Below are 27,803 nucleotides of genomic sequence, written 5' to 3' on the forward strand. Positions count from 1 at the left end.
CTCACTAGACTGTGAGCTTAGTTCCAGACAACACTGGTACTTCAGCTGATTCAGAGGCTCTGGGGGTCTGCTTCTCTGGTGAGGCCTTCCTGGGACTGGATCTGTGTCAGGGTGACTGTGGGCTTGGGCTCCACTCCTGTATCAGCATAGCAGCTCCCTCCTTCTGACCTTCCAAGCCGTTCTTCATTAGAAGATGATTTCAGCACATTCCTCTGTGGGTTTTGCTTCTCCAAGCATTGTCCTATGGCGTTATTTGGATGTTTTTTGGAGTGATTGTGTCATGAGTTCAAGAGCTCACTACCTTTCCTCTGCCATCTTGGCTCCCTCTAATTGATTCTTATATGACATAATTTCAAGGTCTTTCATCACCTTGGTCACCTTCCTCTGGATATTCTCCAGTTTTTTTATATTCTTCCTAAAATGTGATGTCCAGAACTAAACATGATACTCCAGGTGTGGTTTGGCCAGGGCAGGGAATTGATTATCAATTCCTTGATTCGGGAAAGCAGGCCTCTTGATTCAGCTGTTGCTCTTACCCAAGTCATTCTAAATCTAGCCTTGTGATTCTTTCATCATGTGATAGAAGTCATACTATACTGTTCCAGGATTAAATCATGAATAAAGGCAACATAAAAGTTATAGCAATTGCCTCAATCTTAAGGCAATAAGTCACCTTCTCAGCAAGACAGGAACTGGGCAAGGCTGGGTCCTGGATGGAAGGAAAATTGTATCCCAAAGATAACTAACAAAAGTTGGCAGCTTTAACTTTGACAGAAATATACCCAGTAATATGTTAGGTAAAAGAAAAAGAGATTGTTAAGGGTGAGCTTTCATCTGGGTAGAGAAGTTATTTATCAGCATTCTGATTTCACTTCTGGACATAGGGAAGTGAGAGAAGAATCTATTCATAAAAGAAATGTCTTAGCATTTGTGGTGATCATTTTTAGAGCTCAAAGGTCAAAGGAAGATGGCCAAGTGCCACCTTCTGCTCTAGACTGATCTCAGCAGTGGGGGTGGGAGGGTGAGAGCGGGGTTTGCAAATAGTACTGGAGTATAACCTGGAGGACAGGGGTGAGAATAAGTCTGTGCTAGCCATACAAAGGAGGCTGGGAATATTAAAGTGGCTTAACTGGGGTACCTTAAATGTAGAAATGAATTATAACTTACAAGAGCCATGTCCCACTGCAAACAGATCCTTATATTTTGGATTCCTGAAAAAAAAATTGCAATCAAAGAGGACAAAAGACAGATCCATTTTTTAAAAAAGTATGAATTATATTCAGAACCTGGGTATTAAAGTCCTATCCATAGGAGAACTGATGGAAATGCTCAGACTCTAGTGGATAAATAGTGAAAGGCTATTCACAAAAAAGGAAACCCAAAGAGTTGAAAAACACTTGAAAAATGTTCAATCTCACTAATAATTAAAGAATATATCTCCAAACACCAGAACTTCACATCTATCAATTTGGCCAAAAAAAAAAGGTAATTAAAATAATGTTGGATGGGCTGTGGGGATATAGGTATACCTATAGATGTGACTGGGGACGGTGCTAGTAGAACTGCAAGTCAGTGAAGTCTTTGTAAAGAGCAATGTGGTTATATACAATAACCCCATTCCTGGAGAAACATCTCAAGAAAAAAGTTAAGGAGATGTATTTGTATGTGTTTATGCTGCATTGGTGAGTTTAGAGCAGCATTATATATAAAAACAATCCTGATGATTTTTTTTTCTTTTTTTGTTTTTAGTGAGGCAATTGGGGTTAAGTGACTTGCCCAGAGTCACACAGCTAGTAAGTGTTAAGTGTCTGAGGCCGGATTTGAACTCAGGTCCTCCTGACTCCAGGGCTGGTGCTCTATCCACTGCGCCACCTAGCTGCCCCAGTCCTGATGATTTTTTTATGCCTCCTGCTTGCCCTGGACCATGCCTAATTTGACTTCACCTATGTTCAACCCTACCCATACTCCAAACCAGCCACCCAGTGCCCTGGTTGAGTTTCCAACAAGATGAGGATAAAACCAATGAAATATACTTTAATTCTTTCCCTTCATTCCTTTCCCTTGGACTACCTGTGTCTCATCTCATCTCCTCCCTGTATTCAGGTTGATGATTGGGGTGTGGCTAAGCATACTATGCTACACAAATGCACCGTACTGCTATATTGCCACAAATAATGAAGACTATACAAAAAATAGAACTGCCTATATGAAATAATGTAAAGTGAAAAATGGAAATAGTAATACTATATACATGCTGACAAACCATGTAAATTATGTATGGACATAAATGTAAAATATGGTCATAAAAGTATAAGTGCCTTAGAATTATTGCTAAGTTGCTAGTGATACTATATATACATATATATGTCTATATGTATGCATACATACACACACACACACACTTAGGTTTGCTTCTTCTTGTAAAATTGATTAGACATTAAATAAATGGGAAAATGCATCTAAGTGGATATTGTCCAATAATGGAAGCAAACCTTACGAGTAAGTCTTTTTATTTTTCTGAACCTCAGTGTCCTCCTTTGGAAATGGAAATACATAGGGTTGTTGTGAGGAAATGAAACTTTAAAGCAGTATATAAATGTAAGCTAATAACTGACAGAAAGGTCTCTGGGTAGAAATAAAGTTGGTAGAAAACTGCCAAGCACTGACCATTTTCAATGAAAAGTTAACTTTGCTGACCCTTCAGGGCTTCCTTTTAAATTCGAATGGAACCTAGAAACCAGGGAGTTGACTTCTCTTCCAGGTCAATATCTATTTGGGAAAACATATTATGTAATACCAAGCTGGATAGCTTATGGGACAGACTAGGAGAGCAATTTCTAACTTCTTCCAGTCTGAGTAGGAATTGTTTCTCCCCTTTGAAGATTTTTTTTTTCAAATAGCTTTTACTTCCCCTCCTTCGTGATGAATCTTAAGTGAGTCTCTAAATTTATATATTTCATGCTTCTTCCTAGTCTCCCTAACTTACATCTTGTGTTCATAACTTTGCCCTAAGTGAAATATTCAAATCTGGAGCTGAAAATAGCCAAGTTACTGAAACTGAATCAGGAGGAATTCAGAGTCTAAAGACAGAACAGAATAAAATGTCTGATTTTCTACCCATTCTGTAGATGGGTAAGCCCAAGTTTGAATGGACTTGTACACCACCCTCCCCAAATGCACTCTGAATATTTGAAAGCACTATTGTGTTTGTAGGGTTTTTACAGGGCAATAAAACAGGACTACTAATCTGAGTCCTATTCTCATCTATTGAAGCCACAACCATGGTCCAAGTCCTTAACCCCAGCCATGAAAGGACAGGGTTCTTGGAGGGCGAATTATCCCCCAAAGGCTACCTCTGATCAGTTTGTTACATAGCTCCTAGGGACATTCTTCCTCCCCAGCCTCCTGATGTCTATTAAGAGTCCCATATCAGGGGCAGCTAGATGGCACAATGGATAAAAGCACCGGCCCTGGATTCAGGAGTACCTGAGTTCAAATCCGGCCTCAGACATTAAACACTTACTAGCTGTGTGACCCTGGGCAAGTCACTTAACCCCAATTGCCCTGCCCAAAAAAAAAAAAAAAAAGAGTCCCACATCAGGCCAGAAGACATTGTTCTCCCATTGGATAGCAATGTTGAAAATACTTGGTGGTATGTGTAATATTCTCTAGCTATTCTAGCTAAATAAAGGTACTGACAACTAGGAAACTTCATCCAGAGGATAAAGCCAACTGAGCAGTCTTAGGCCTATGAACATAAAAGACCCTGGTCAGACCTCAGACTCCAGCAGTCAATTCTTTCCTAAAGAGCTATCCAAGGTACTAAAATGTTTCAGTCCACCTTTTCCCCCCCTTTGGCCCAAAGCTTCTGACTCCAGGTACCCTAAATTAAAAGTCAATCCTTCTGAATTTTTACGCCTCTTGCTTGCCCTGGACCATGCCTAATTTGACTTCACCTATGCTCTACCCTACCCATACCCCAAAGCCAGCCACCCAGTGCCCTGGTTGAGTTTCCAACAAGATGAGGATAAAACCAATGAAATCCACTTTAATTCTTTCCCTTCATTCCATTCCCTTGGACCAACTATCTCTCATCTCATGTCCTCCCTATTATCTAGGCTGATGATTGAAGAACATCTTCTGAGCCCTTTCTGCAAAGATACAGGTCACTGAAAACAGTGGTAGATGCCTGGACCAAGTTACCCCTTGCCAATGATTAGAAATGTCTAGGGTCCTCTGGAAACTGAATTTTCTAGTTTCTTTTATTCATAACATTAGTGCTTTCCTGTCTTAGAGAACCCTCCAACTCTAGCCTTGTGGGTGGAATTGACAATCAGAATCTGGTAGGAGTGGGTGTATGCTGCAGCACAGAGACCAGGACTGAGAAAAGGCTACAGCTTTGGTCCTGGGTCTACAATGAAATACTCATGTTACCTTGGGTAAGTGTACTGGATATTTCTAGGTCTCAGTTTCTTCACTATGAGGTTAGGCTGAATGATTTCTAACAAGTCCCTTCTAACTTGAGTATTCTATGATGACAAGTGACCTGATCCTTCTGATGGCACACTGGATAAAATAACGGGCCTGCTGTCTGGAAGCCCTAAGGTCAAATCTGACCTCAGTCATCTACTAACTGGGTGACCCTGGACAAGTCATTTAACTTCTGTCTGCCTCAGTTTTCTTAACCGTAAAATGAGATCATCATAATAGCACCTACCTCCAAGGGTTGTTGTGAGGCCCAAATGAGCTAATGTTTATAAGCTACTTAGTACAATGTCTGACACATAGTAGGTGCTTAATAAATGCTTGCTCCCTTTTCCTTCCCTCCCTTCAGATTGCTCTTGCTGATCAGATCAGCTATCCTCTCATCCCTGTCCCTTAACAACTAATCTGACATCTCCATCAGTAACTGGCCATTGAAGAAACGGTATTTAAAGATACACCCTGCAGCTCCAACCACTTATTAAAGTTCTAAAAGAATAAAAAAGGACATTATTCCAGGAAAGAAGTTAAAATAAGGTGCATGTGAGATAATAACTATCCTCATTTGTTCTCTTTCATTTGCATTATTTTACTAGTTGCAAAGCTGTGTTTGTACAAAGAGAAATGTCCAACATATACTTACATGCCTGGACTATTCTCTATGGTAACGTGGGATTGTCTTTTCATACCTACTGGGGCTTAAAGAAACAGGCATTTTTGGAGCACAGAACACTTTGAGGGTGCAGCCAACATACTCACCAGCAGAGGGCAGTCACGGCCAGGCGCTTTGCTTTATCATATTGGAACTTCCAGAGAGGAAGCAAGGTGCCCTCCTGGTCACGGTACTCATCAGCGGCATCTTCATAATACTTAAAATCTTAAAAAAAAAATAAAGTCATAAGACTCATCTATTTTTCTGGGAAATCTAATCATAGATAAATCACGTAGACAAATGTAATAAAATAGTCATTTAGGCCTGAAGAATAATTATGAAATTTCTCATTTTTAATGTCTTCTGACCCAAATCTATATTTCATACTTATTTCACATCATTTCCTATGAAGTTTTAGATGGTCTTTCTGTAGCTTTATGAGGGCATGAGTATGTTTCAGCAATCACACCGGAAAGGTTAGGGAGGCACCAAACTGAGGATTCTTGTGAATACCAGGCAAAAGGGTCTTTACTCCAAAAGCAATGGGAATCACTGACCATTTCTGAGCATACGAGTGGCATGACAGTCTCTATGCGTGAGTAAGAGTATGCTAGCAAATGGTATGAAGGATGGATTAGGGGAGGGGCGAGAATAGACACAAGAAGCCCTATTAGGAGATGGAGAAATTAACTTAGGAGAGCTTGGGGCAAGTTCAATGACCTTGGACAAGTCACTTCACCAAAAGAAAGAGGTAGGGCTAGATTGTCATTTCCCAAACTAATTTGTCCACAAAACATATTTGGTATTGCAACATAGTGATGGAATCTAGAAATGTTAGTCTGGCAAATAGGGTCTGGGCATATGGAACATCCCTTAGACAAAGGGGGCTTGGGAATATATCAAAGAAACAGTCTCTTTTCAACCCCCAAAAGTTGCCAAGCAAGTATCAAATATATAATATATGTGTGCAATTTCAAATTTAATATTTTAGAGAGAAGCTATCACTAGCATTAGCATTTTCTCATGGAACTCTTATTTAATTGCTTGGAAGATCCTGGCAGGATGCAAGAAACATAGTCTGGGAAATGATGGGCTGGATGATTTCAAAGGATACTTCCAATTCTAAAATTTTATCATCCTATGATTAATATTTTAACAGAAAATTATGTTATTTCCTTTGAATATGATTTTTTGAGATTTTCTACATCATATATTCTTTTATTATACTTCAGAGCCATCATTTTTTAAACTGTAGGAGTATCTGATTTTATAATGACAATCAGTGCTAAAGTGGTATTCATTATACATAAATTTACCTTATAGACAAATTTTTTCTAACATATCTGCTCCATAGATTGTGGACTATCTAGATTGATTTGGAAATCCACAAATAACTGAGGTTATGGTGTTCAAAGAAATGGTCCTCCTTACCCCTAGGCTTCTAGGGTAAGGATATGACCTCATTCCTCCCAGGACTGGTTTCACAGGGATGTTTCTATTGAACGAGGAGCCTTTGTGTCCCACTAATTGGTTAATAAAATAGGGCAAAACATCTAACTTCTTTCTTTTTCTAAATTCTCTCCCCCTCACAAAATCACTGGAGTACAAAGTCAGAGAAGTACCAAATGAGAAATGGGCTATTTGTTTAAGAAGGTACAGGTGCCTGGAAGACATGACTCCCTTAAGAAAGATATGGGTACCTTGGATAGGAGGTCAGAAGCTTCAGAATGGAGATGCTGGGAGTTGGAGGAAGAGGAATGTGGAAAAGCTTGGGGCTTTGAGAGTATTTATGAGGTCAGAAAGAGATAATGATCCTAATTAAAACCACTTCCATTTTATCCATATAAATGTCTGTGTCATAGAGTGCTCCAAGTGCTTTGCATATATTAACCTAGTTGATCTTCATAACAATCCTGGAAAGTCGGTGGCATAAGTATTATTCTCTCCATCTTTGAACTAAGGAAGTTAAAGCTCAGAGAAGGTGAGTGTGTGGCTCGAGGCTACACAGCCATAAAGCTAGGATTATAATTGTCAGGTCTTTCTTCTGTTTTCTGAGTTGTGCTCTTTCCACAAATGCCACATTGATGGGAACAATGGGCAGTGGGTCCACGAAAAAGGGGCCGCAGGACAGAAAGTCATTGGGCACAGTTCGGGAATGTTGGGGGGACTGTGAGTTTTACCATGAAACTGAAGGGTCATTTGCTATCCATAAGAAAGGAAGGAATCCAGGGGTCATATGCTAAGCACTGGGGGCACAGATACAAGCAAAGAAAGGCAGCCCCTGCCCTCACTGGGCTTATATTCTATGCAAGGGCCTTCCTTCCTTAGAACCCTTGAGATCTAAGAAAAGGGCTGCACAACCCAGTGGGAAAAGGACTAGATTTGGAGTCATAAGGCCCAGCTCCACCATGAGTGACCTTGGGAAAACCATCTTTCAAATAAGGTGATTGGAGCAGATCATATCTAAAGGCCTCTACTGTGAACTTAAGAAGTAACTTGAGAAGAAGGAAATAAAGATGAGATAGCATGGTGACAAGAAGAGCTGGCTGATGAGGGAATGAAATGGGGAAGGCCCAGAAGAGATCCTAGCATTGCATTCACCTACAGTAATTTAGCAAATATTTATAAAACACCTCCTGTGTGCTAGATCAGCCTGGAAAGGGTAGAGAGGCATCATCAGTCTATGAATGTTCTTGTGAATATCAGGCAAAAGGCTCTGAATTTTCTTCCAAAAGCAATGGGAACCACTGACCATTTCTAAGCAAAAGAAGCATGACATTCTCTATGCATGAATGAGATTATGCCGGCAGGTGGTACGAAGGATGGATGGGGACAGGGGAGAGAATAGATGCAGGAAGACCTATAAGGAGACCAAAATCAGCTCCCTGTAGCTGATTTTATTTGTATTCATTCTGCATCTCCCAGATTCCCTCAAAAGCTGTAATAATAATAACTGGTGATTATGAGCCAGGGAAGGGGGCACCACAGAGCAGAGGTCTTACTTTCTAAGTCAGAGTATTTAGATCACCTCTCCTCTCATCCCTTAGGGTGATAGCAGCAGAGAGTTATGCCAAGCCGTCCTGGAATCTTGGGAGAATGGCTCCTTATCACTTCGTAAAAGGGAAGGAAAGGCCCTGTGGAGTGGAGCACTAGAAGGCCAGGTATTAGTGGGATACTGTCCAGATATAATGCAGCTCCATCCAAGTGGATTGATTTTGCTTTCTCTGATTGGTGGTGAGCCATTAGTCACTTTACAATGCAATGTCCTTTTTGTATAGATTTTTTAAACATTTATTTATAACCATTTAAAATTTTACATTATTTATATATTTAACATTATATAACTATAACTAAATATAATATGCACATACATATATGCACATAGCTTGTATGTGCATAGTTGTTTACATGTTGTCTCGCTCACTAGACAGTAAGCTCTTGGAGGGCAGGGACTGCCTTTTGCCTCTTTTTTTATCTCCAACACTTAGCACAGTGCCTGGCATATAATAGGTGCTTAATAAATATTTACTGACTGACTACTAGGCTGAGAGAATATGATCTGGTGCCCTGCCCCAGCCCTTCTTCTGGAGAAGGGGAAAAATGCTTTGGATCTGGGAAAAAGAAAAAGGGCTTTGAAATGTGGTTCCACAGACGGGGATGAGGTAAGGATCAGAAATCTGCACATTCAAAACTCTTCCACTTTTGTGTCCTTATATTTATTTTCCCTTAGTGAATTAATATAATTCTGCTTTGAAAAAATACCTATTTTTAAGCCCAACTAAGAGGAAAAGGGATTTTTCCATATCTTAGTCAGGAGCTGGATAAAGGAGATTCCTGTTTAGGTATAGGTTGGACTAGGGCAGGGGTTCCTAATATGTTTTGATCTATGAACCCCTTTGGCAGAGTCTGATAAAGCCTACGAACCCTTTCTTGGAATGTTTTTAAATGCATAAAATAAAATACATTAAGTGACAGAATACAATTACATATATACACACATATATGTATGTGCATATTATATTTAGTTGTAGTTATATAATGTTAAAAATATAAATAATGTAAAATTTTAAATGGTTATAAATAAATGTTTAAAAAATCAAATAAACAAGTCGATGGTCCTCCAGGCTAAGAACTCCTGAAATAGAAGCCATCGGAAGTCCCTTTCCAATTCTGTGAGTATAGGATAGAATGAGATCAATGGAGACCTTGGGATTGAGGGATGGTGGCAAAACAGGTGAGCTCTATGATCTGGAGAGAGTCCCAGGAGCTGGGGCAGAGAGAGTGGGAACCCACATGTCGGGATCCTGAAGCACCTTCTCTCCTGAGTCATCCTTTCCTAAGTGATGACCAGCAGTTGGGTCAATCATCCCAGGCAGGGTCACTGACAGGCTACCTCGGATTTGCTTCAACAACCATGAGTTTAGTTCATATAAGTAAATCTGTTACCATAATAGGAGACCTACTGTGGATAGGGGCAGCATTTGACTTTGCTGGGAAAAGCCTAACTCACATTGGATATTAAAGAGAATGAATAAGACCTTGGGCGTGTATAAGGACAATCTTGAGATAAAATGTAGAATTAGGGATATGTAGGAAGGGATGTGCCATCATGGCTCCTGGGAAGGGGCTTTGCCAGCCAGGGATAGCAAAACTGGAAGAAGATGAGGGAAGGGTATTACTTTATTGGAGAGTTGGGAAGTGAAATATCCCAACAGAGATGCTGACAGAATAATCAGAGGAGAGATAGGAGAGACAGGAGAGACAGCCAGTTTGTCAGTGACCCAAGGCACCTGGGGGTAGGTGGATGGTAAACTAAATTGGGTCCCAAGACCAACTCGAAAATGCAAGGAAAGCCAGTAGATCTGTGGAATAGAAAAGATGGAAGGTGTAATGATTGGAATGATGCCACCTGCTGGAGACTTACTGTAGAAGAGTTCCGCCCATGAAGCGAAGGTCTTTGAGGGCAAGACCAGGAGTCTTTTCTTTGGCGTCAGGAAGTGATGCGGGCTAGTGGGAGGAGGAAGGAAGAGACTGGCGCTCAGTCTCACTCTCTTTCCTGGGGACTCTGGTAGAGAGCGGAGCTAGAAATGTGCTCTCCCTTTAATTCTTATTCTCTTTAATAAACGCTTAAAAGTCTAATTCTTGCTAAAGCTTATAATTTATTGGCGACCACTCATTAGATATTTTAGACAGACTAGCTAGAATTTTAGCCCTTAACAAAGGGAAAGAGTTAGTGACAACTATAGACATGGGAGGATTTTTCTACCCTCATAGAATCCTTCTGTTTGTGAACTATCCTGAGTTATGTTTCATCAAATGAGGTCATGCCTCATTTGCTTCATCTGTTAAGTGGGGATAATTATCCCTGCCCCACCCATTCTATGGGTGTTTATAGTGTTGTCAGGATAATAGGGAGAAAATAGATGTACATGCATTTCTGTTAAAGGTTCCCTTAGACTATCCTATAACCCCTCCCTTCTGAGATCTCAGATAAAGAAAGGTTAAAACAGTTGCATTGCTTCATAAGGAGACGTGGGAATCTAAGCCAGCTGCAAATGGCACAAATAAAGGAGAGAATAGGATACAACTGGGATTCAGCCTGATTTTTCTGTCTTCCAGCAAGATGACCTGGTGGGTTTCTGGCCTACTCCTGGGATGAAATGGTTGTCCCACCCCGGAGGAGTTAAATACCTCTTTTTGGTTTCTTTCTCATGTAACTTTGGTATCAGTGATAGAGTCATACTGACAGGTTGGGAAGAATCCCAGAATCTCCGTTTCAATCAGTGGCAGGACTCATCTGTAGATTGACAAGTTCTTTGTGGCTACAATCAAACCCGTGCAGACAAGGGCCACCCACACTGTGCAGGCAGGCAGGCAGGATAAAATAGAGCAGAGAGAAGACAATCCCTGCCTGTCTTGCAATCCAAGTTCAGCCTGCCTTTGTTAGTGGTGCTCTGGACTCTGCCTACAATCAATTCCTACTCATTCTCGTCTTCCTTAATCAATGTGTGGCTATGTCTCCTTGCTATTTTGGACCTCTCGGATATATCAGACCTACTTCTCCTGTTCCCTCTCATCCCCTCCAGATCAGTCTTATTCTATTGCTGCTGCTAACAAAGGATAAGCATGCCTATTCACCATCACTTCTCATGAGTTCACAGTTTTTCCAGGTTAAAAAACAAATTATTATTATTATTATTGTGGGTGACCACTGCTCTCATCATTATAATTGCCACAATCTCCTTTTGAGTGGAAACTGTCAGACCACTGGAACAAACTCAGGCTGAATACCAGAGAGGGCAGGGGTTGATGTTTTTAAACTTATATAACTGACAGGGTGAAAGAGAACTATCTGGTATGGCATTAATAACTCATCTCTCTTGGTCACCACATTCTAATCCTAGGAGGAAGAAGGTAATAGTGGGCCACTGGCCACATGTAGGCCATACTTGAGAGTGGATAGTGTAAAAGTGGGAGGTGGCTTTTATTCAAAGGTGCAGATACAGTAATAGCATGCAATGTATAAGGAGAAGGCTGTCTACAAATAAATCAGACACAAAGATATTGGGAACTCCTGAGTGACAGCACCCTGGGGAGGTCCTTAGAGCAGACATATTTAGAAATAGGAACATGTTGGAATGTCACAAGTTGCTACAGATCTACTGCTTCTAAATGAGGCCAATATGACCCCAAGGGAGAAGGGCCTTAGGGAGCCTTTCAGTCCATCAGTAAATCAAGTTTGGGAAGGACATATTGTGAGAGGAGAACATTTACATATAAATGAAAGCAAATGAGAGTTCAGATTGCATAAATACAGACTTTATCCAGCAAAAGGAAGGATCAGAATGTGGCAAGATTAGAGATTAATCTGGCAAGGTTTCTTTAAAGGAGTAAGACAGGGTCACTGACAAGTTACCCAAGATATTGGCCTCAGCAACTGTGAGTTTAGTTCATGGAAGACAAGAATTGGAAGGGATTTCAGACATCATCTAGCCCAAACTTCTGCCTACTATGGGAATCTCCTCAACAACATCCCTGAGATATTTCTGCTTGAACACTTCTAGAGACAGAAAGTTCACTAGCTCATAAAGCAAGCCATTCTTGCGTTGAGAAGCTCAACCATGTTTGGGTTTGCAAGTGCCTTTTTCACAACAGGCTTGTAAGGTCAAGAGTACAATTATTCTCTTCCTCATTTTGCAGATGAAGAATCTGAGCCTGAGAAAGATGAGGTGACTTACCCATGGCTGCACTGAAAAGGAATTCTTTAAACTGAAATAAATTATGTTCCTCTGTAACTTTCAGGCATTGATCCAAGAGCAGAGGTGTCAAATTCAAATAGAAACTGAGTCACTAAACCATACATAACGGACCCTTGTGGGCTGCTTATTGACTTAGTTTAAAAATGTAATATTATCTATGTGTTATTGTATTTTTATTTATCTTGTTAAATATTTCCCAATCACATCTTAATCTGTTCAGCCTAGACTTGAGAGCACCAAGGGCTGCGTGCAATGTCTAAGTGCACTGAGAGGTTAATTGATTTGCCCAAGGTCACATGACCAGTATGTGTCCAAGGCAGGAACTAAATCTTGTTTTTCTGGCTCCCAAGTTGGCTCTGTCTCTGTGCTGTGATGTCTATGCTTCTACAAATGCAATCTAAGATTAAATTCACATATTTGGAAGCCACATCACTATGCTGGCTAATATTAAGCTTGTGGTCATCTAAAAATCAACATCTTTTTTTATATGACTGCTTTCAGATCAGGTCTTCCCCATCTTATCCTTATGTATCTAAGGTGTTGGGTTTTTTTAACCTAAACTTAAGACTTTCTAATTATATATTTCATCTGGTTGGTTTTGACCCATCATTCCAATCTGTTTAGATCACTTAGAATTCTGATACTGTGATCCATCATATTAGCTATCTGTCTCAGCTTTTATCACTTAAAAATTTGAATATCATGTCTTTTATCTTCATGTAAGTTATTGATAATAAAAAATATATGGAGGGCCAAGAATGAGATCCACATTACCAGAGCCCAGCCTCTAGGTTGACATCCATTTATCAATACTATTTTGGTATGGTTATTCGACCAGCCATAAATCCACCTAAGTATACTATTGTCTGGCTCCCTATTTCTCAGAATTATGGAATTTCATAGCCAAAGAGGACCTAAGAGGCTCACAAGGATATCAAGAGAAACTCTCAAGTACCTTGCTGAAATCAAGATATACAATATATAATGGCACACCCCTAGTTCCCAGTCTAGCACAAAAGAAAATAACATTACTTTGTCATGACTTGTTCTTAGTGAACTCATGCTTGTTACTAGAAACCACTGTTTTCTTTTCACAGTGCTTGCAAAACAATTTCATCATTTGTTCTAGAATTTTGTTGCCAGGTTTATTGGTTTGCAGTTTCTGTAATCTGCTTTTCTCCCCTTTTCTTAATGAGTATGTTTGCCTAAATATACATATACTTTCTCTCTCTCATTACCCATGATTTCTCAAAGATAATCAAAATTAGTTTTATGATTATATTTGCAAGGTCTTTCATTATTCTGGGATAATAATAATAATAATAATCCATCTAAGTCTGGAGACCTGAACCTATTCAAAGCAACTCCATGTCCTCTTTCTGCTTCCTCATTTATTTTGAGCTGCAATATCATTTTAACCAAATTTATTTTAGTGATTATAGTCTAGATCATTTTTGTTTGTTTGTTTGTTTCTGTGGGGCAATGAGGGTAAAGTGACTTGCCCAGGGTCACACAGCTAGTAAGTGTCAAGTGTCTGAGGCCGGATTTGAACTCAGATCCTCCTGAATCCAGGACTGGTGCTTTATCCACCTCACCACCAAGCTGCCCCATGATTATAGTCTAAAGATCACTCTCTTTGACAGTGAAAATGGAAGCAAAATCAAACCTGAATAGTGATTTACATTCTCTCTGTTATCATTTAACATACCATCTCCTTCAAGCAGGAACACTATTTCTCATTCACTGTTCTCCAGACATAACTAAAATATTTCCATTTTTTGGTCTTCTGCCTATTTTGCAGGCCTCCATTCATTCTGCACCCAATCCTTCCTGATATCATTGTTACAAATTCATGCTCCTCTTGAGTATTTGTCCTTGCTTAAGTATTCTTCTTGTTTCTAGTAGACATTCTTTTAAATCTCAGCTCAGAGAAAAGCTCCCTGTGCAGTCACATCTGTCTGCTTCTCCCTTTTAGGAGATTTGGCCTAGTTTTTCCTTTGGAAATTAGAAAGCAGTCTGCCTAAAGTCAAGGGTACACACGTATAACTATGCCCAGTTTTATTATGCATTACTACTTTGAAGTCTAAGATTATACAATCACTTTCCTGTTGGTTAGAATTAAGTCCAATTGATTAGTGACATGCAAATTAAAACAACTCTGAGGTACTACCTCACACCTATCAGATTGACTAATGTGACAAAAAAATGAAAATAATAAATGTTGGAGAAGCTGTGGAAAAATTGGAACACTAATGTATTGTTGGTGGAGCTGTGAACTGATTCAACTATTCTGGAGAACAATTTGGAACTATGCCCAAAGGGTTATGGGACTGTTCATACCCTTTGACCCAGTGGTACCACTGCTAGGTCTGTTTCCCAAAGAGACCATAGAAAGGGGAAAAGGACCCACATGTACAAAAATATTTATAGCAGCTCCCTTTGTGGTGGCAAATAATTGGAAATTAAGGGAATGCCCATCAATAGGGGAATGGCTAAACAAATTGTGGTATATGAATGTAATGGAATACCATTATGCTGTAAGAAATGATAAGCAGGAGCAGTTCAGAGAAACCTGGAAGGACTTACATGAACTGATGCTGACTGAGAGGAGCAGAACCAGGAGAACATTGTACACAGTAACAGCAGCATTATGTGATGAATAGTGGTGATAGACTTGGCTCTTCTCAGCAGTGCAACAATCCAAAACAGTTTCTAAGAACTCATGATAGAAAATGTTCTCAACTTCCAGAAAAACGAATGGTGGATTATGAATCCAGATTGAACCATACTGTTTATACTTTTGGGCTGTTTTTTTCCTCCTTTTTTTGAGGTTTTTCCCTTGTGCTCTGATTCTTCTTTCACAAGATGATTAATGCAGAGATATGTTTGATGTGATTGTACATATATAACCTAAATCAGACTGCTTTCCGTCTTGGGGAAGAGGGAGGGAAGGGAGGGTGGGAGAAAAATTTGGAACTGAAAATCCTATGAAAACAAATGTTGAAAACTATCCTTATATGTAACTGGAAAATAATAAAATACTTAAAAAAAGAATTAAGTCCAAACTAGTAGTTCTTCTCATTATTTCTTCTGCTTTCTAAGCAATAAAACTAGCAAAAACACAAGTTAAGAAGCTTTAAATAGAATGAGATTTTTTATCATGTGCCAAAATAGTTGAAATCCCTCATCATTACTTTATTTTGCCTTTGTGTCAGGTTTGTAATGTGTATCAGAAAAGTATCACTCTGAAAAATGCTATCCACCTCCCAAGAACTTTTGAAGCATATTTGCTTTTACTTAATTTTTTTTTGCAACATGGCTAATGTAGAAATGTGTTTTGCATGACTTCATATGTATAATGGATATCAGAGGGACAGAAATCAGAACTAAAAACATTTTTAATAAAAATAAAATTTTTAAATAATTAAAGGAAAAGAAAAGAAAAGCATTACCCTTATCCTCTATGTGGTCTGTGTTACATTCCTACAAGCATGTGCATCCCAATGTGATAACACTCTTCTTTTAAGAAGTAGACACATTTAGTGCACACAAGCTCAGCTTAAAAGATATACCAAACCACGGCATATATTGAATGTATTGAAATTATCAATGAATTGTCAGCTTGTTTGCAGCACCAGGGCCCCTAGAGTCACCATGATCATTGGTTGATTTGGGCTCTTGTGTCTTTTTCTCTTTTCTTTCTCTCTTCCCTCCTCAAAAATGAAGCATTTCTTCTTTGATACACACTCTGGCTTTATACTTACCACAAAGATCCACACTGGTGGGGACCTCTTTCCCAATTACTGTTCTCTCATTCCTATCTGCTTCCTGCCCTGAGTAGCACATAGGTCACTGTTCTAGTGCCCCAGCACAGTTGTAACCATTACTTCTCCCTATGAGTGATCAGCTTTCTTCCTCTCATTTTTATGCTCATGGAAATGCTCTCCACCATGCTTCTGCCCTAAGGTTCAACAATTTCCATAACAGATAGCCCTTTTTGACATAGAGCACTGCTTCTCTACACTGTAGCATCAGTTAGGCTTTTTCGGAACATTGGCATGTTATAACCATGAGATATGAGAGACAATGAGATGTATTGGAAAGAATACTGGAGTTCAAATCAAGAGACCTGAGTCTTTTATCAGTTATTACTCTACATTCTTTGTGATGAAACAGACATTTAAGGTCACAGGTATTGCCCCGAACTCTCTTTCCTGTTAATGTCACCTGTGGATAACTGGGTACCTTCTCCTCTATGCTATTCTATATCACACATTATCTTGCATAGCATATGGTTTTACTATTTTATCTCCCCATTTTTCTACCTTCCATTTTATTCCAGTTCAAAGCCCTCTTAATTAGGCCCTACTAAACGTGGTCCTTCCAACTTTTATGAGACACACACTGTTCCTTGCCAGTAGTTCATTGTCCTAGCGTAAGTCATGGTCCATAAAATCAGACCCTGTTCTTTTACGCCATCTTTATAGCCATTTCCTTCCCATACCTTCCTTTCTCTTCCAAAGTCACAACCTTCAAGTGGTAAAAAGAGAGAAAATGCCACCTGTGCCCTCCATGTCTTTTAGTTTCCAGGATTTAAAAGTCAATAGAGATTCCATTTTCTATCTGATTCTAGCACTTGGCTCCCACACAAATTAAAAGAAGTAGATGTCCTATTAAATAATCATAAGAGGGGCAGCTAGGTGGCACAGTGGATAGAGCACCGGCCCTGGAGTCAGGAGTACCTGAGTTCAAATCCGGCCTCAGACACTTAACACTTACTAGCTGTGTGACCCTGGGCAAGTCACTTAACCCCAATTGCCTCACTAAAAAAAAAATAAAAAAAAAATAATCATAAGAGCCACATGTAGAACTGAGTGTATATTAGCGAATAATAAGTGAGGAGAGAATCACCATGCCCTATCCCATGGTTCAAAGAAAGCAGCTTTCTAGAAAGTTCTAGAGCAATAAGTTCAAAGGAAGGAGAGGGAGGGGATCTGCACAAAACAAGTATGGAGGAGAGAGAGGCTTAATGAACAATATGACTTGGCCAATTCCTAACTTCTAACTTCTAACTAAGACACTTCTAACTACCACCTTCAGAGTCATTCCCATAGACTAACTCCACCTTCAGGAAGAGGGAATATTTGGAGAAAGAACTGTTTCAAGAAAACTTTTGTTATATGTAGAAAAGTTCTCTTAAAGACTGCAGCTCCATTTTTCTCTCATTGGCCTATTTCCATCAAATACCCTAATTTCCAGTTCTTCAATCTACTAATCTCCTATGACCTACTCCTCAACTCTACCTCATTATATTCAAGAACTCCACATTTTATCTGATAATCATTTTTCTCTTTACATCTCTGCCTATACCTTACTCCTTCAAAAACTACTCTTTGTCCTCACCAAGACCTCCATTTCTTCTCTCAGTCTCTCAGTTCTACCTTAGACCATAAGCACTGCTCTGCTCACATTCTCCTCCCTTCCCAGTATCAACCCACTGGTCAACCACATCACCTTTTCACTATCCTCTACTCTCCAATCCCATGTTCCCTTGCCCTATTGCCAACTGTGCCTTGTCCCAGCCCTGGATTATTCCTATCAACTACTTCCTTTGCTCCTCCTCACATCTAGTCTCAAATATTTACTAGTTGTGTGACCCTGGGTGAGTCACTTACCCTGTTTGCCTCAGTTTCCTTATCTGCAAAATGAGCTGGACAAGGAAATGGCAACCCACCCCAGTATCTTTGCCAGGAAAACCACAAATGGCATCATGAAGAGCTGAACACAACTGAAACAACTGAACAACAATAAGATCACATAACACACTTCCGGCCCCTAATTCTATAAACTCCAAAGATTATCACTCTGGGATAAAATATAAACTCTTCAGTTTGACACTGACTAGCTCTTCACATCCTGACTCCTAACCTTTACAGTCTTATAACATATTACTTCTCTCTACACACTGTATAGCTTGGCCTTACTGGCCTACTTGCCAGCAAGGCCTTTTTTTTACACACAAAACCTCATCTCCTGTCTTCATACCTTTACACTGGCTGTCCCTAATGCATGACCTAACCTCTGACTCTTCAGATCTCTCTCTGGCTTCCTTAAAGACTCAGCTCATGGGCTAACTCCAATAGGATGCCTTTCCTGTTCCTCCCAGCTCATAGTGACTTCCCTTCTGCGGCTACCTTCCATTTACCTTATATTTATCCCTGTAAGTACCAATTTACATATGTGCTATCTCCCCTGTTGAGATAACTCCTTGAGAGCATGGACTCATTTTTCATTTTCTTTGTGATTTCTAGCACTTATTACAGAGCCTGGCAAATAATTCTTATTAAATGCTCACTAATTGATATCACCTGGGATTTCTTGATCATATTAGCAAATTCTTATATTAGTCAAAAGGCATGGGTATAATTCTATGTATTTTATTTTTTGCATTTGGAAACATCATTCTGAGAAAGGGTCCATAAACTTCACCAGACTACCAAAGGGATAAGATACAAAAAAAAAAAATTAAGAATCCCTGATCTAGTCTAACCCATACATGCACATACCAAACAAGTGAGTATCCAGTCTCTCCTTGAATACCTACAGAGATGAGAAGTTCACTACCTACTAAGTCTGTTCATTTCACTTATGGACAGTTGTGATTGTTAAGAAGCTTTTAATATATCCAGTCAAAATCTGCTTCTGCAGCATTAATCCGTTGTTCCTAGTTTTACCCTCTGGTATCAAGCTGAACAAGTCTAATAATCTCCTTTCTACACAACAACTCTTGAAGTACCTGAAACATACTCTGTTCTCCGAGCTAAAGATCTTCTGTTCTTCCGAATGATGCTCAGATGATATGGCTTCAAGTCCCCTCATCATACTGGCCTCTCCTCTGCATGGACTCCCTACTCATCCGTGTCCTTCCTGAAAGGTAGTACTTGGGAGCTAATCTTAATTGGGTCTGAATAGGGAAAAGCAGCACGGAACTATCACCTCTTATTTCAGGCACTCAACTCCTATTTATAAAGCATAAAATTAATCATAGCACTCCACTGATCCCCATTGGGCTTGCACTCCATTAACACCATCTCTGCCCCTCTTCTCCCTAGTCTCCCAGACTTTTCACACAACCTGTCGTCTACTCTTAGCTCTCATTCTGTACTTGTTCAGCTGATTTTTAAAAACTCAAATACAGGGGGCAGCTAGGTGGCGCAGTGGATAGAGCACCGGCCCTGGAGTCAGGAGAACCTGAGTTCAAATCCGACCTCAGACACTTAACACTTACTAGCTGTGTGACCCTGGGCAAGTCACTTAACCCCAATTGCCTCACTAAAAAACAAACAAACAAACCTCAAATACAGTACTTGCCATTTGAATCTATTAAATTTCATGCTATTCACCTCTGCCTGTCATTTTAGACTTTGGGGGTCTCTTTGGAATTTGATTTTGTCATCCGGCCTGTGAATTATCCTGACTAGTTTTGTGTCATCTCTAAATTAGATAAACATGACATCTGTGCCCTCATCTATGTCACTGGTAAAAACAAAACAAAAGCATTGAGCAGAAAAGACAAAAGGAGAGATCCCTGGGACCCTCCACTACAAACCTACTTCTATGTTTCTTAATCATTACTCTTTGGGTCTCATCAGCTCCTGATCAAACAAATCTACATTTATGCAGTCATTCGCAAACATTTATTGATTGCCTAACGTGTACAAAGCACTCTATACAAATGATTTCATGAGACAAAAGTCACAGAGTACAGGACTATCAGCTCACTATATGACCATGGGTATGTCTGTGGCACGAAGAGTGCTTTCAAGGACCTAACAGACTAAGTGGAGTGGCAAGGAAGACACACCCCTATACCTATGAATAGAGGGAAAGTGAAGTAAACAAAGGACTAGTTAGTGTTGGCAAGGTGTGATCAGAAATCTGAGGAAGAAGAGATCATTCCCACATGTGTGTGGGAAGGTCAGAAAAAGGCTTTGTGAAAGAGGCAGCAATCTGAGTTGGGTCCAGAAGACAATTAGAGATTCTAACAGACAAAGATAGTTCCCATCCCTGCACCAGGTCCACCATGTGTGGCTTCATGGGACTAGATGCCAGACCATTCTCCTCACTATTCCCTACACAAGTTATAACAATTCCCACCTTCCTTTCTGGTATATCCTCACCTCTCTTCAATTAAACCCTCCCCGTACTTCTCAAGTCTTGGTTCCTCTGTAAAGCCTGACTTCTCCCAAAAACACTGCCCCTCCATGATCAAACCTTTCTCTAACCTCCTCTAGTATTTACTGTCTAAAACACAATTCTCGGCACTCACATATTGCCTTGTACTGGTTTGTGTCATGCATGTTAGTTTTATCTTTCTAAAGAAATGGTTAAACTTTGCATCTGATTAAGCTGAATCATAGCTTTTTCCCTTCATTTCCACAGTACAGGGACAGACATTCAATATATACTTGCTGAGTGGAAGAGACACTCATTTTTGCTTTCTCTGTCTCTCTCACTTATAAGATATCACACATCAGGGTGTGATAACCTAAGCTCCAGAGTGAGAAGAACCTCAGGACTGCCAAAGGAAAAAGACAGGCTGATTGATTACACAGTGAGGTGCTGGCCTTGAATCATGTCAGAAATCCTGAGGCATGGCTGCCCTTTTCAAATGACCACATTAAGAAAAGGAGGATCATTTCTAGTACTTCTATTTTCTCCTTCTTTATAATTATGCATTCTCCAAGAAAAACTTATTCAATTAAACAAAATTAAACTTTAAAGCAATTTGATGTGACTTGTTTTCCTTTAAATAGAGATGGCTCACAGATGCCCATTTTTCCCCACTGACATTAATTAGGATTTGAGTCCTTCACTGGGGTGCTTGCAATGGCTGGGTTTCAGGAAGTCAGGCTGTGTGGATAACTAATTCATTAATAGCTTATTTTTAATTCCATAATTCTGAAAAGCATTCAAGGTCGTTTTTCAGTCTGAATAATAAAGAGGGGCTCTGTTTGGCTACTTTCCCTAGCAATCTTGGTTTTTTACTCTCCCAGGGATGAATGATGAACACCAAGGTACCAAGGGGGTGGCCACAGTTGTGAAAAAATAATGAGCAATCTGTTAACCGAGGAGAACATAATCAGTAACTGAGGCGCTGCTGAATATGGAAAGGTTGATAATAGGCTACATAGAGGAACATGGTGCGAACGCCTCGGTTTGGGGGCTGGATCTGCAGGATGGGTCATGTCACTACCATTTAGATCCCTTATTAGCTCTGGGTCCAGGCTTTAGTGGAGGAGCTCTCAACCTGAGGTCTGTGAACTTGTTTCATCTTTTTGACTATTTTGATAAGTTTTTCAATATCATTAGTTTTCCTTTGTAGTCACGTGTATATTATTTTATGCATTTAAAAACATCATCCTGAGGGGCAGCTAGGTGGCACAGTGGATAGAGCACCGGCCCTGGAGTCAGGAGGACCTGAGTTCAAATCCGGCCTCAGACAGTTGACACTTACTAGCTGTGTGACCCTGGGCAAGTCACTTAACCCCAATTGCCTCACCAAAAACAAAAACAAAAACCCCAGTACTAAAACATCATCCTGAGAAGGGGCTTCACCAGAGACTTCACCAGACTGTCTAAGGGGTCCAGGAAACACACACACACAACGCCTGGTATACTGCAGCAAGGGATCACATGCTCCCTCACACCATGGGGGTGCAGATAGGTGGTGGTAGTGAGGAAATACAGCCTTGCCTCAGGATTACCTGAGTGGCTTCCTCAGAGGTAGAGCAGCCAGGACCCCACACAATAGCAACCAGGGCAGCCAAATGAAAAACGCAGACTGACTGAACCAAGCCCCTGTAGTCTCTAGGGGCTTTACTTGGCATAATAATTACCATCACTATAATTATGATTCTAATATAGCACTTTAAGGTAGCCAAAGACCATTAAATCTATTAGCTCATTTGAATGGATAGCAGCATGCTGGGCCTGGAGTCAGGAAGACCTGGTTTCAAATCCCACCTTTGACACTTATTGGCTAAAGGACAATGAGCAAGTCAGATTCAGTTTCCTCTCATATAAAATGGAAATATTAATAGCAGTAGCATCTACCTCACGAAGTTTTCATACTGCTCAGATGAGATAATTTATGTAAAGTGCTTTGCAAAAATTAAAGTGTCTTATGTCAGCTATATTATTACCATAAATCACACACAGCCCCCCCCCCATTCTAAACTATTGTTGGCTCAGTTTGACAATAACATATCAGCATTCAAAGCTGCCTAAAACATCTGCTCTTCCTCTAAATAAGGTAAGGATGGAGCCTCTGACGTTCATCTCTGATGTTGGGGCCTTAGCTATAGTCCTACACTCTGCACCTGATGCCAACATCTGGTCCCTAACTTCCCCTTTAATGTTTTCTCACAGAATCTCAGAGTTGGGGAGAGACTACAGAGGTGATCCTGTCCAGCCTGTACCTAAACATTAATTCTGACTAGACCATGCCTAAGGTCAGGCTGCTCATCCAACCTCCACGTGAAGAATTCCAATATTAGGGAACTCAAACAATTTGTAAAATTGGTTCATTCTTCTTTTGCATGTCTCTAACTATGAGGGAGTTTTCCCTAATGTCGAGTCCACGATTCCTTCTCTGTAACTTTCACTTGGTTCAGCCCTCTGAGGCCTAATTAAGTAACAATAACAGTAAATAACATTTATATGGTACTTTAAAGGTTTTCAGAGCACTTTTCTCAGAACAACCTTATGAGGTAGGTAACAGTGGATAGAGAGTTGGGCCTGGAGTCAGGAAGACTTGTCTTTCTGAGTTCAAATCTGGGCTCAGACACCTACTAGCTAGGTGACCCTCAGTAAGTCACTTAACCCTGTTTGCCTCAGTTCCCTTATCTGTAAAATGAACTAGAGAAGGCAACAGCAAACCACTTCAGTATCTTTGCCAAGAAAACCCCAAATGGGTCACAAAGAGCCAGACCAACTGAAAAACAACTAAACAACAATAATAAAACACAATTATATTTCTCTGTTAATAGGTGAAAAAGATTGAGGTGTTCAGTTAAGAGACTCGCTGGTGATCACACAGTACTATGTCCAGTATCCCATCTAGTAGGTAGTGTTGTTTTTCAAGTGTGGTCTTTCTTCTACATGTCAGTACATCATACCTAAAGGTTTCTCTCTTATCCATTCTTTCCTCCCCTGCCCAAGGCTTTCCTTCTTCAGGCTAAATATTTCCAGCTCCTTTTCCTAATCCTCACACATCACTGTGTTCAGACACCTCACTATCCTGTTCATTTCCCTCTTAACAGGCTTTATTTAGTTTGTCAATGTCCTTTCTAAAATGTGAATTGAACAAAAATAATATCTGAAATTCAAAACAATGAGCAATTTGTTAACTAAGAAGATAATAACTAAGGAATATCAAGGGAAATTATGAAAAGAAATAGGGATGAAGGGGGACTAGCACTTCTAGACCTCAAACTATATTATAAAGCAGCAGTCATTAAAAGCATCAGGGACTAGTTAAAGAATTGAGAGATAGAACAATAGAAAATTAGGAAACAACAGAACTCAATAACCTAATGTGTGACACAGACATCTTAGTTACCTAGGAAAAAAACCTCTTTATTTGGTAAAAACTGCTGAGAAAACTGGAAAGCAATCTGGCAGAAATTAGGCTTAGACCAGCACTTTATACCATATTCCATAACACATTCTAACTGGATACACATCTGAAGAGAAATAGATCCTATAGCTTTCATAGGGTGGGAGATACAGTCAAAACCAAATAAGAGATAAAAGCAACTACCAAAGATAAAATAGATAAGTTTGATTACTCGAAACTGAAAAGCTTCTACACAGACAAAATGAATGCACCTAGGATAAGAATGCAAGTGGTCAAATGGGAAAAAAATTCATATTAAATGTCTCTGATAAGGGTTTAATGTTGAGATATTAAAACATATACATACACATATTACATGTATATATGTATATATTCAAATATATGTGACTAGTATTCATTCCCCAATAGATAAGTGATCAAAGGATATGAACAAATGGTTCTCAAAAGAAGATTTGCAAAGTATTCACAACTACACAAAAGAACTCTCCAAATCACTAATAATAAGAGAAATGCACATCAAAATCACCCTGAGATTTCATCTTACATCCTGAAAATTGACAAAAATAACCAAAAAATGGCAACATTCAATGTTGGAGGGACTATGGAAGGATAGGCCCACAATAAATTCTTGGTGGACTTGTGAAATGGTACAGTCATTTTGGAAAGCAACTTTGAAATATGAAAATAAAGTGACCAAAATGTCCCTGTCCTTTGAACCAGAGACTTTTGTTATTGGGCTTATACCTCAAGGAAGCTGTCAAAAAGAAGAAAGTCCCTATAGACTACAAAATATTTATAACAGTACTTTTTTGTGTGATAACTAAGAATTAGAAACAAAATAGATGCCCATCAATTAGGGAATGGCAAAATAAATTATGGTACATGTAAATAATGAAATTTTTTTGCACTGTTAAATAATGATATGTGTTATGAATACAGAGAAGTATAGAAAGCTCTATGTGAACTGATGCAAAGTGAAGTAAGCAGAACCAAGAAAACAATATACAAAGAAACTACAACAATGTAAATGGAAAGAATTATACACCAAGAAATCAAAAGTGTAAAGATCAAGTAAGACCTGAATGAAGAAATATGGGAAGATGTTGCCAACCTATGCCTTGGTGGAGGTGGGAGGTTCACAGGTGTAAAACATTGCACATGTTTTCAGAATTTCTCAATGAATTGATCTTTTATGCTGACTTTTTTCCACCCTAAAAAAATACTATCTGTGATATGGGATGGTTCTTTGAGAGGTGGAGGGAAAGAGGGATACATGGGACGACTATAGAGATGCAAGAAAAAGAAAATATCAATAAAACATATTTAAACTAATAACTAAGGAGTTGCTGAGGCTGGAGAGGTTCACAATAGGCAACATCCTAGAGGAACACTAATAAGTGTTCTCAATTTGCTATTCATCCCTGAGATGTGATTCAAGCCCCCCCCCTTTTTTTTTGCTATGGTTCAGGATTTCTCCCAGTATTCCCCTATATGAATTCTCTACTTCTGCTGGCTAAATATCACTATCTGTACCCTATGTTCATATTTCTCCCCAAGTCTTTGCTCAATGATGGTTCTTTGGCAAAATGGAAAGGATCATTGACTGGCTCTGGATACAGAAGATCTGGGTAGTGAAGTAGTATACCTCTGACCCCCTACTGCCTATGTGAGCCTGGGCAAGTCACTTAATTTCCCTGGGCCTCAGTTTCCTTCTCTGTAAAATGAGGAGGTTGGACTAGGTGATCTTTGATGTTCCTTCCATCTCTAAGTCTCTGATCCTATGAGCTTTCTTCCTCTACTGCCTAATGAAATAAATCCTCCTTATCTTTCAAAATTCAGTAAAATCTCCCCTCGTTACTCTAGCCACATCCATCTTTTCCTTCTCTGAATTCCTATCATATTGTCATCAGTACCACTCATTTTGACATTGACAATTATATCTTCCTATATGGTTTCCTTCAGATATGGATATATCTATGTATACATATATATGTATATATAAATAAAACTATGCCCCCCTCTCTCTCTTCCTCCCTCCCCCTCTGTCTCTCCCTCCCTCCCCCCCCAATTGTAAAGATGTCATAAATTCTTTGAGGGTTGGGCCTGTGTCTCTTTTCTCTTACCATGTCCAGCATGGGCCAATTACCCATTAGGTATTCAGTACATATCTGTTGACTTGAAATGTGAGTATTCCTAAAAATGAGAGCTATAAACACTCTTGCAATGAATACCATACCTTGGGCAATATCATCATAAGTGTTCTGATTGACCATTCGCTCCACTATTTTGGCTGCTTGGGTCACCTTGGTTATGTCATCACTCTGCAGGAAAGAAAAACAAATGGCAGATAGCATTGTTAAGGGGTTACCTGTTATGCATAATAATCTTTAAACATTTTCCTTTAGGGACAAGAAATTGGGATTAAGCTCAATTGGTAGCATTCAGATCAGCAGCATTAGGCTGGAGCTGATTTTTCATCATTGCTTACCTTCCCAATTCTGATGGGTGTAGTTTTTGGAGCAGCTGGGCCACAACCTAGACCAAGTAACACTCAGAAATGCATCCACATGCTGTGCAGACTATAGATAAGGGGAGGACACCCAATACCAACACTGAAACATAACTGTGTGCTTTTTCCAGCAGTAGAGTCTCAACCAGTCTTTTCCTTGCACTGACTCTCCTCTATTGTTTTTTTTTTTCAGGACAATGAGGGTTAAGTGACTTGCCCAGGGTCACACAGCTATTAAGTGTTGTGTCTGAGGTTGGATTTGAACTTAGGTCCTCTTGAATCCAGGGCCGGTGCTCTATCCACTGCGCCACGTAACTGCCCCCTCCCTGCACTGACTCTCACCAAATGTCCTCTCTTACTACCTAATCCACTAACTCATCAAATGCCTTCTCATTACCAACTATATTCCAGTTTTCATATAAGTGTGTGTACATATATACATACACACATATACATACACACATGTGTATATGTATAAATACATTCACATGTACATACACATACACAGCCAAGCTCCCTTTCTCCCCTCTGGCACCCCTAAAGATTCTTTTTGTTGTTGTTGTTGTTTTGGGGTTTTTTTGGGGGGGGTTTTGGTGGGGCTATGGGGGTTAAGTGACTTGCCCAAGGTCACACAGCTAGTAAGTGTCAAGGGTCCGAGGCCGGATTTGAACTCAGGTACTCCTGAATCCAGGGCCAGTGCTTTATCCACTGAGCTACCTAGCTGCCCCGCCCCCAAAGATTCTTGCTAAGGTTCATATACCCCCACATCTTGGCAGCAGCAGGAACACCCAAGAGCAATCAATCCATCAGTCACTTTATTAAGTGCCTACTATATACCAGGCACTCTGCTAGGTGTAAGGGATACAAGTACAAAAAAATGAAATAATCCTTCCTTGCAATGAGATTATGTTCTAATGGGGAGATAAGAAGTCTATCTACACCCACATATACAGCATAAAGATAAAGTTAATAAATAAACATACATACACAAAGTCGTTAAATACAAAGTAGTCTGGGAGAAGGGAAGAAATTAGCTGTTGGGGGCTTCAGAACAGCTTCGTGCAGAAGACAGGGTCTGAGCTAGATCTTCAAGGAAGAGGGGGACTCTATGAAGTAGACATAAGGAAGGACTGCATTCCAGGCATGGGAGATGGGAGACGAGTATCATGGGAGGAACAGAGAGAAGGACAATTTGGCTGGATCACAGAGTGGGGGGAGGTTGGAGAGACCTGGTGGAGTCAGGTGGTATAAGTCTTTAAA

General features: G+C 39.9%; 1 protein-coding gene across 1 annotated transcript in view; it reads right to left on the minus strand.

Annotated features, from left to right (window-relative positions):
• The window catches only part of DNAI1 (dynein axonemal intermediate chain 1), a 285,479-nt gene that overhangs the window by 147,915 nt on the left and 109,761 nt on the right, over positions 1–27,803 (minus strand). The window contains exons 10-12 of the mRNA XM_043987564.1: positions 26,271–26,355; positions 5,242–5,359; positions 1,168–1,211 (exon numbers count right to left, since the gene is read on the minus strand). Of these exons, the coding sequence (XP_043843499.1) occupies positions 1,168–1,211; positions 5,242–5,359; positions 26,271–26,355 (247 nt within the window). The remainder of the gene's footprint in view (positions 1–1,167; positions 1,212–5,241; positions 5,360–26,270; positions 26,356–27,803) is intronic.

Source organism: Dromiciops gliroides, chromosome 1, assembly GCF_019393635.1.
Source record: "Dromiciops gliroides isolate mDroGli1 chromosome 1, mDroGli1.pri, whole genome shotgun sequence".
In the NCBI taxonomy this organism is placed as follows: domain Eukaryota; kingdom Metazoa; phylum Chordata; class Mammalia; order Microbiotheria; family Microbiotheriidae; genus Dromiciops; species Dromiciops gliroides.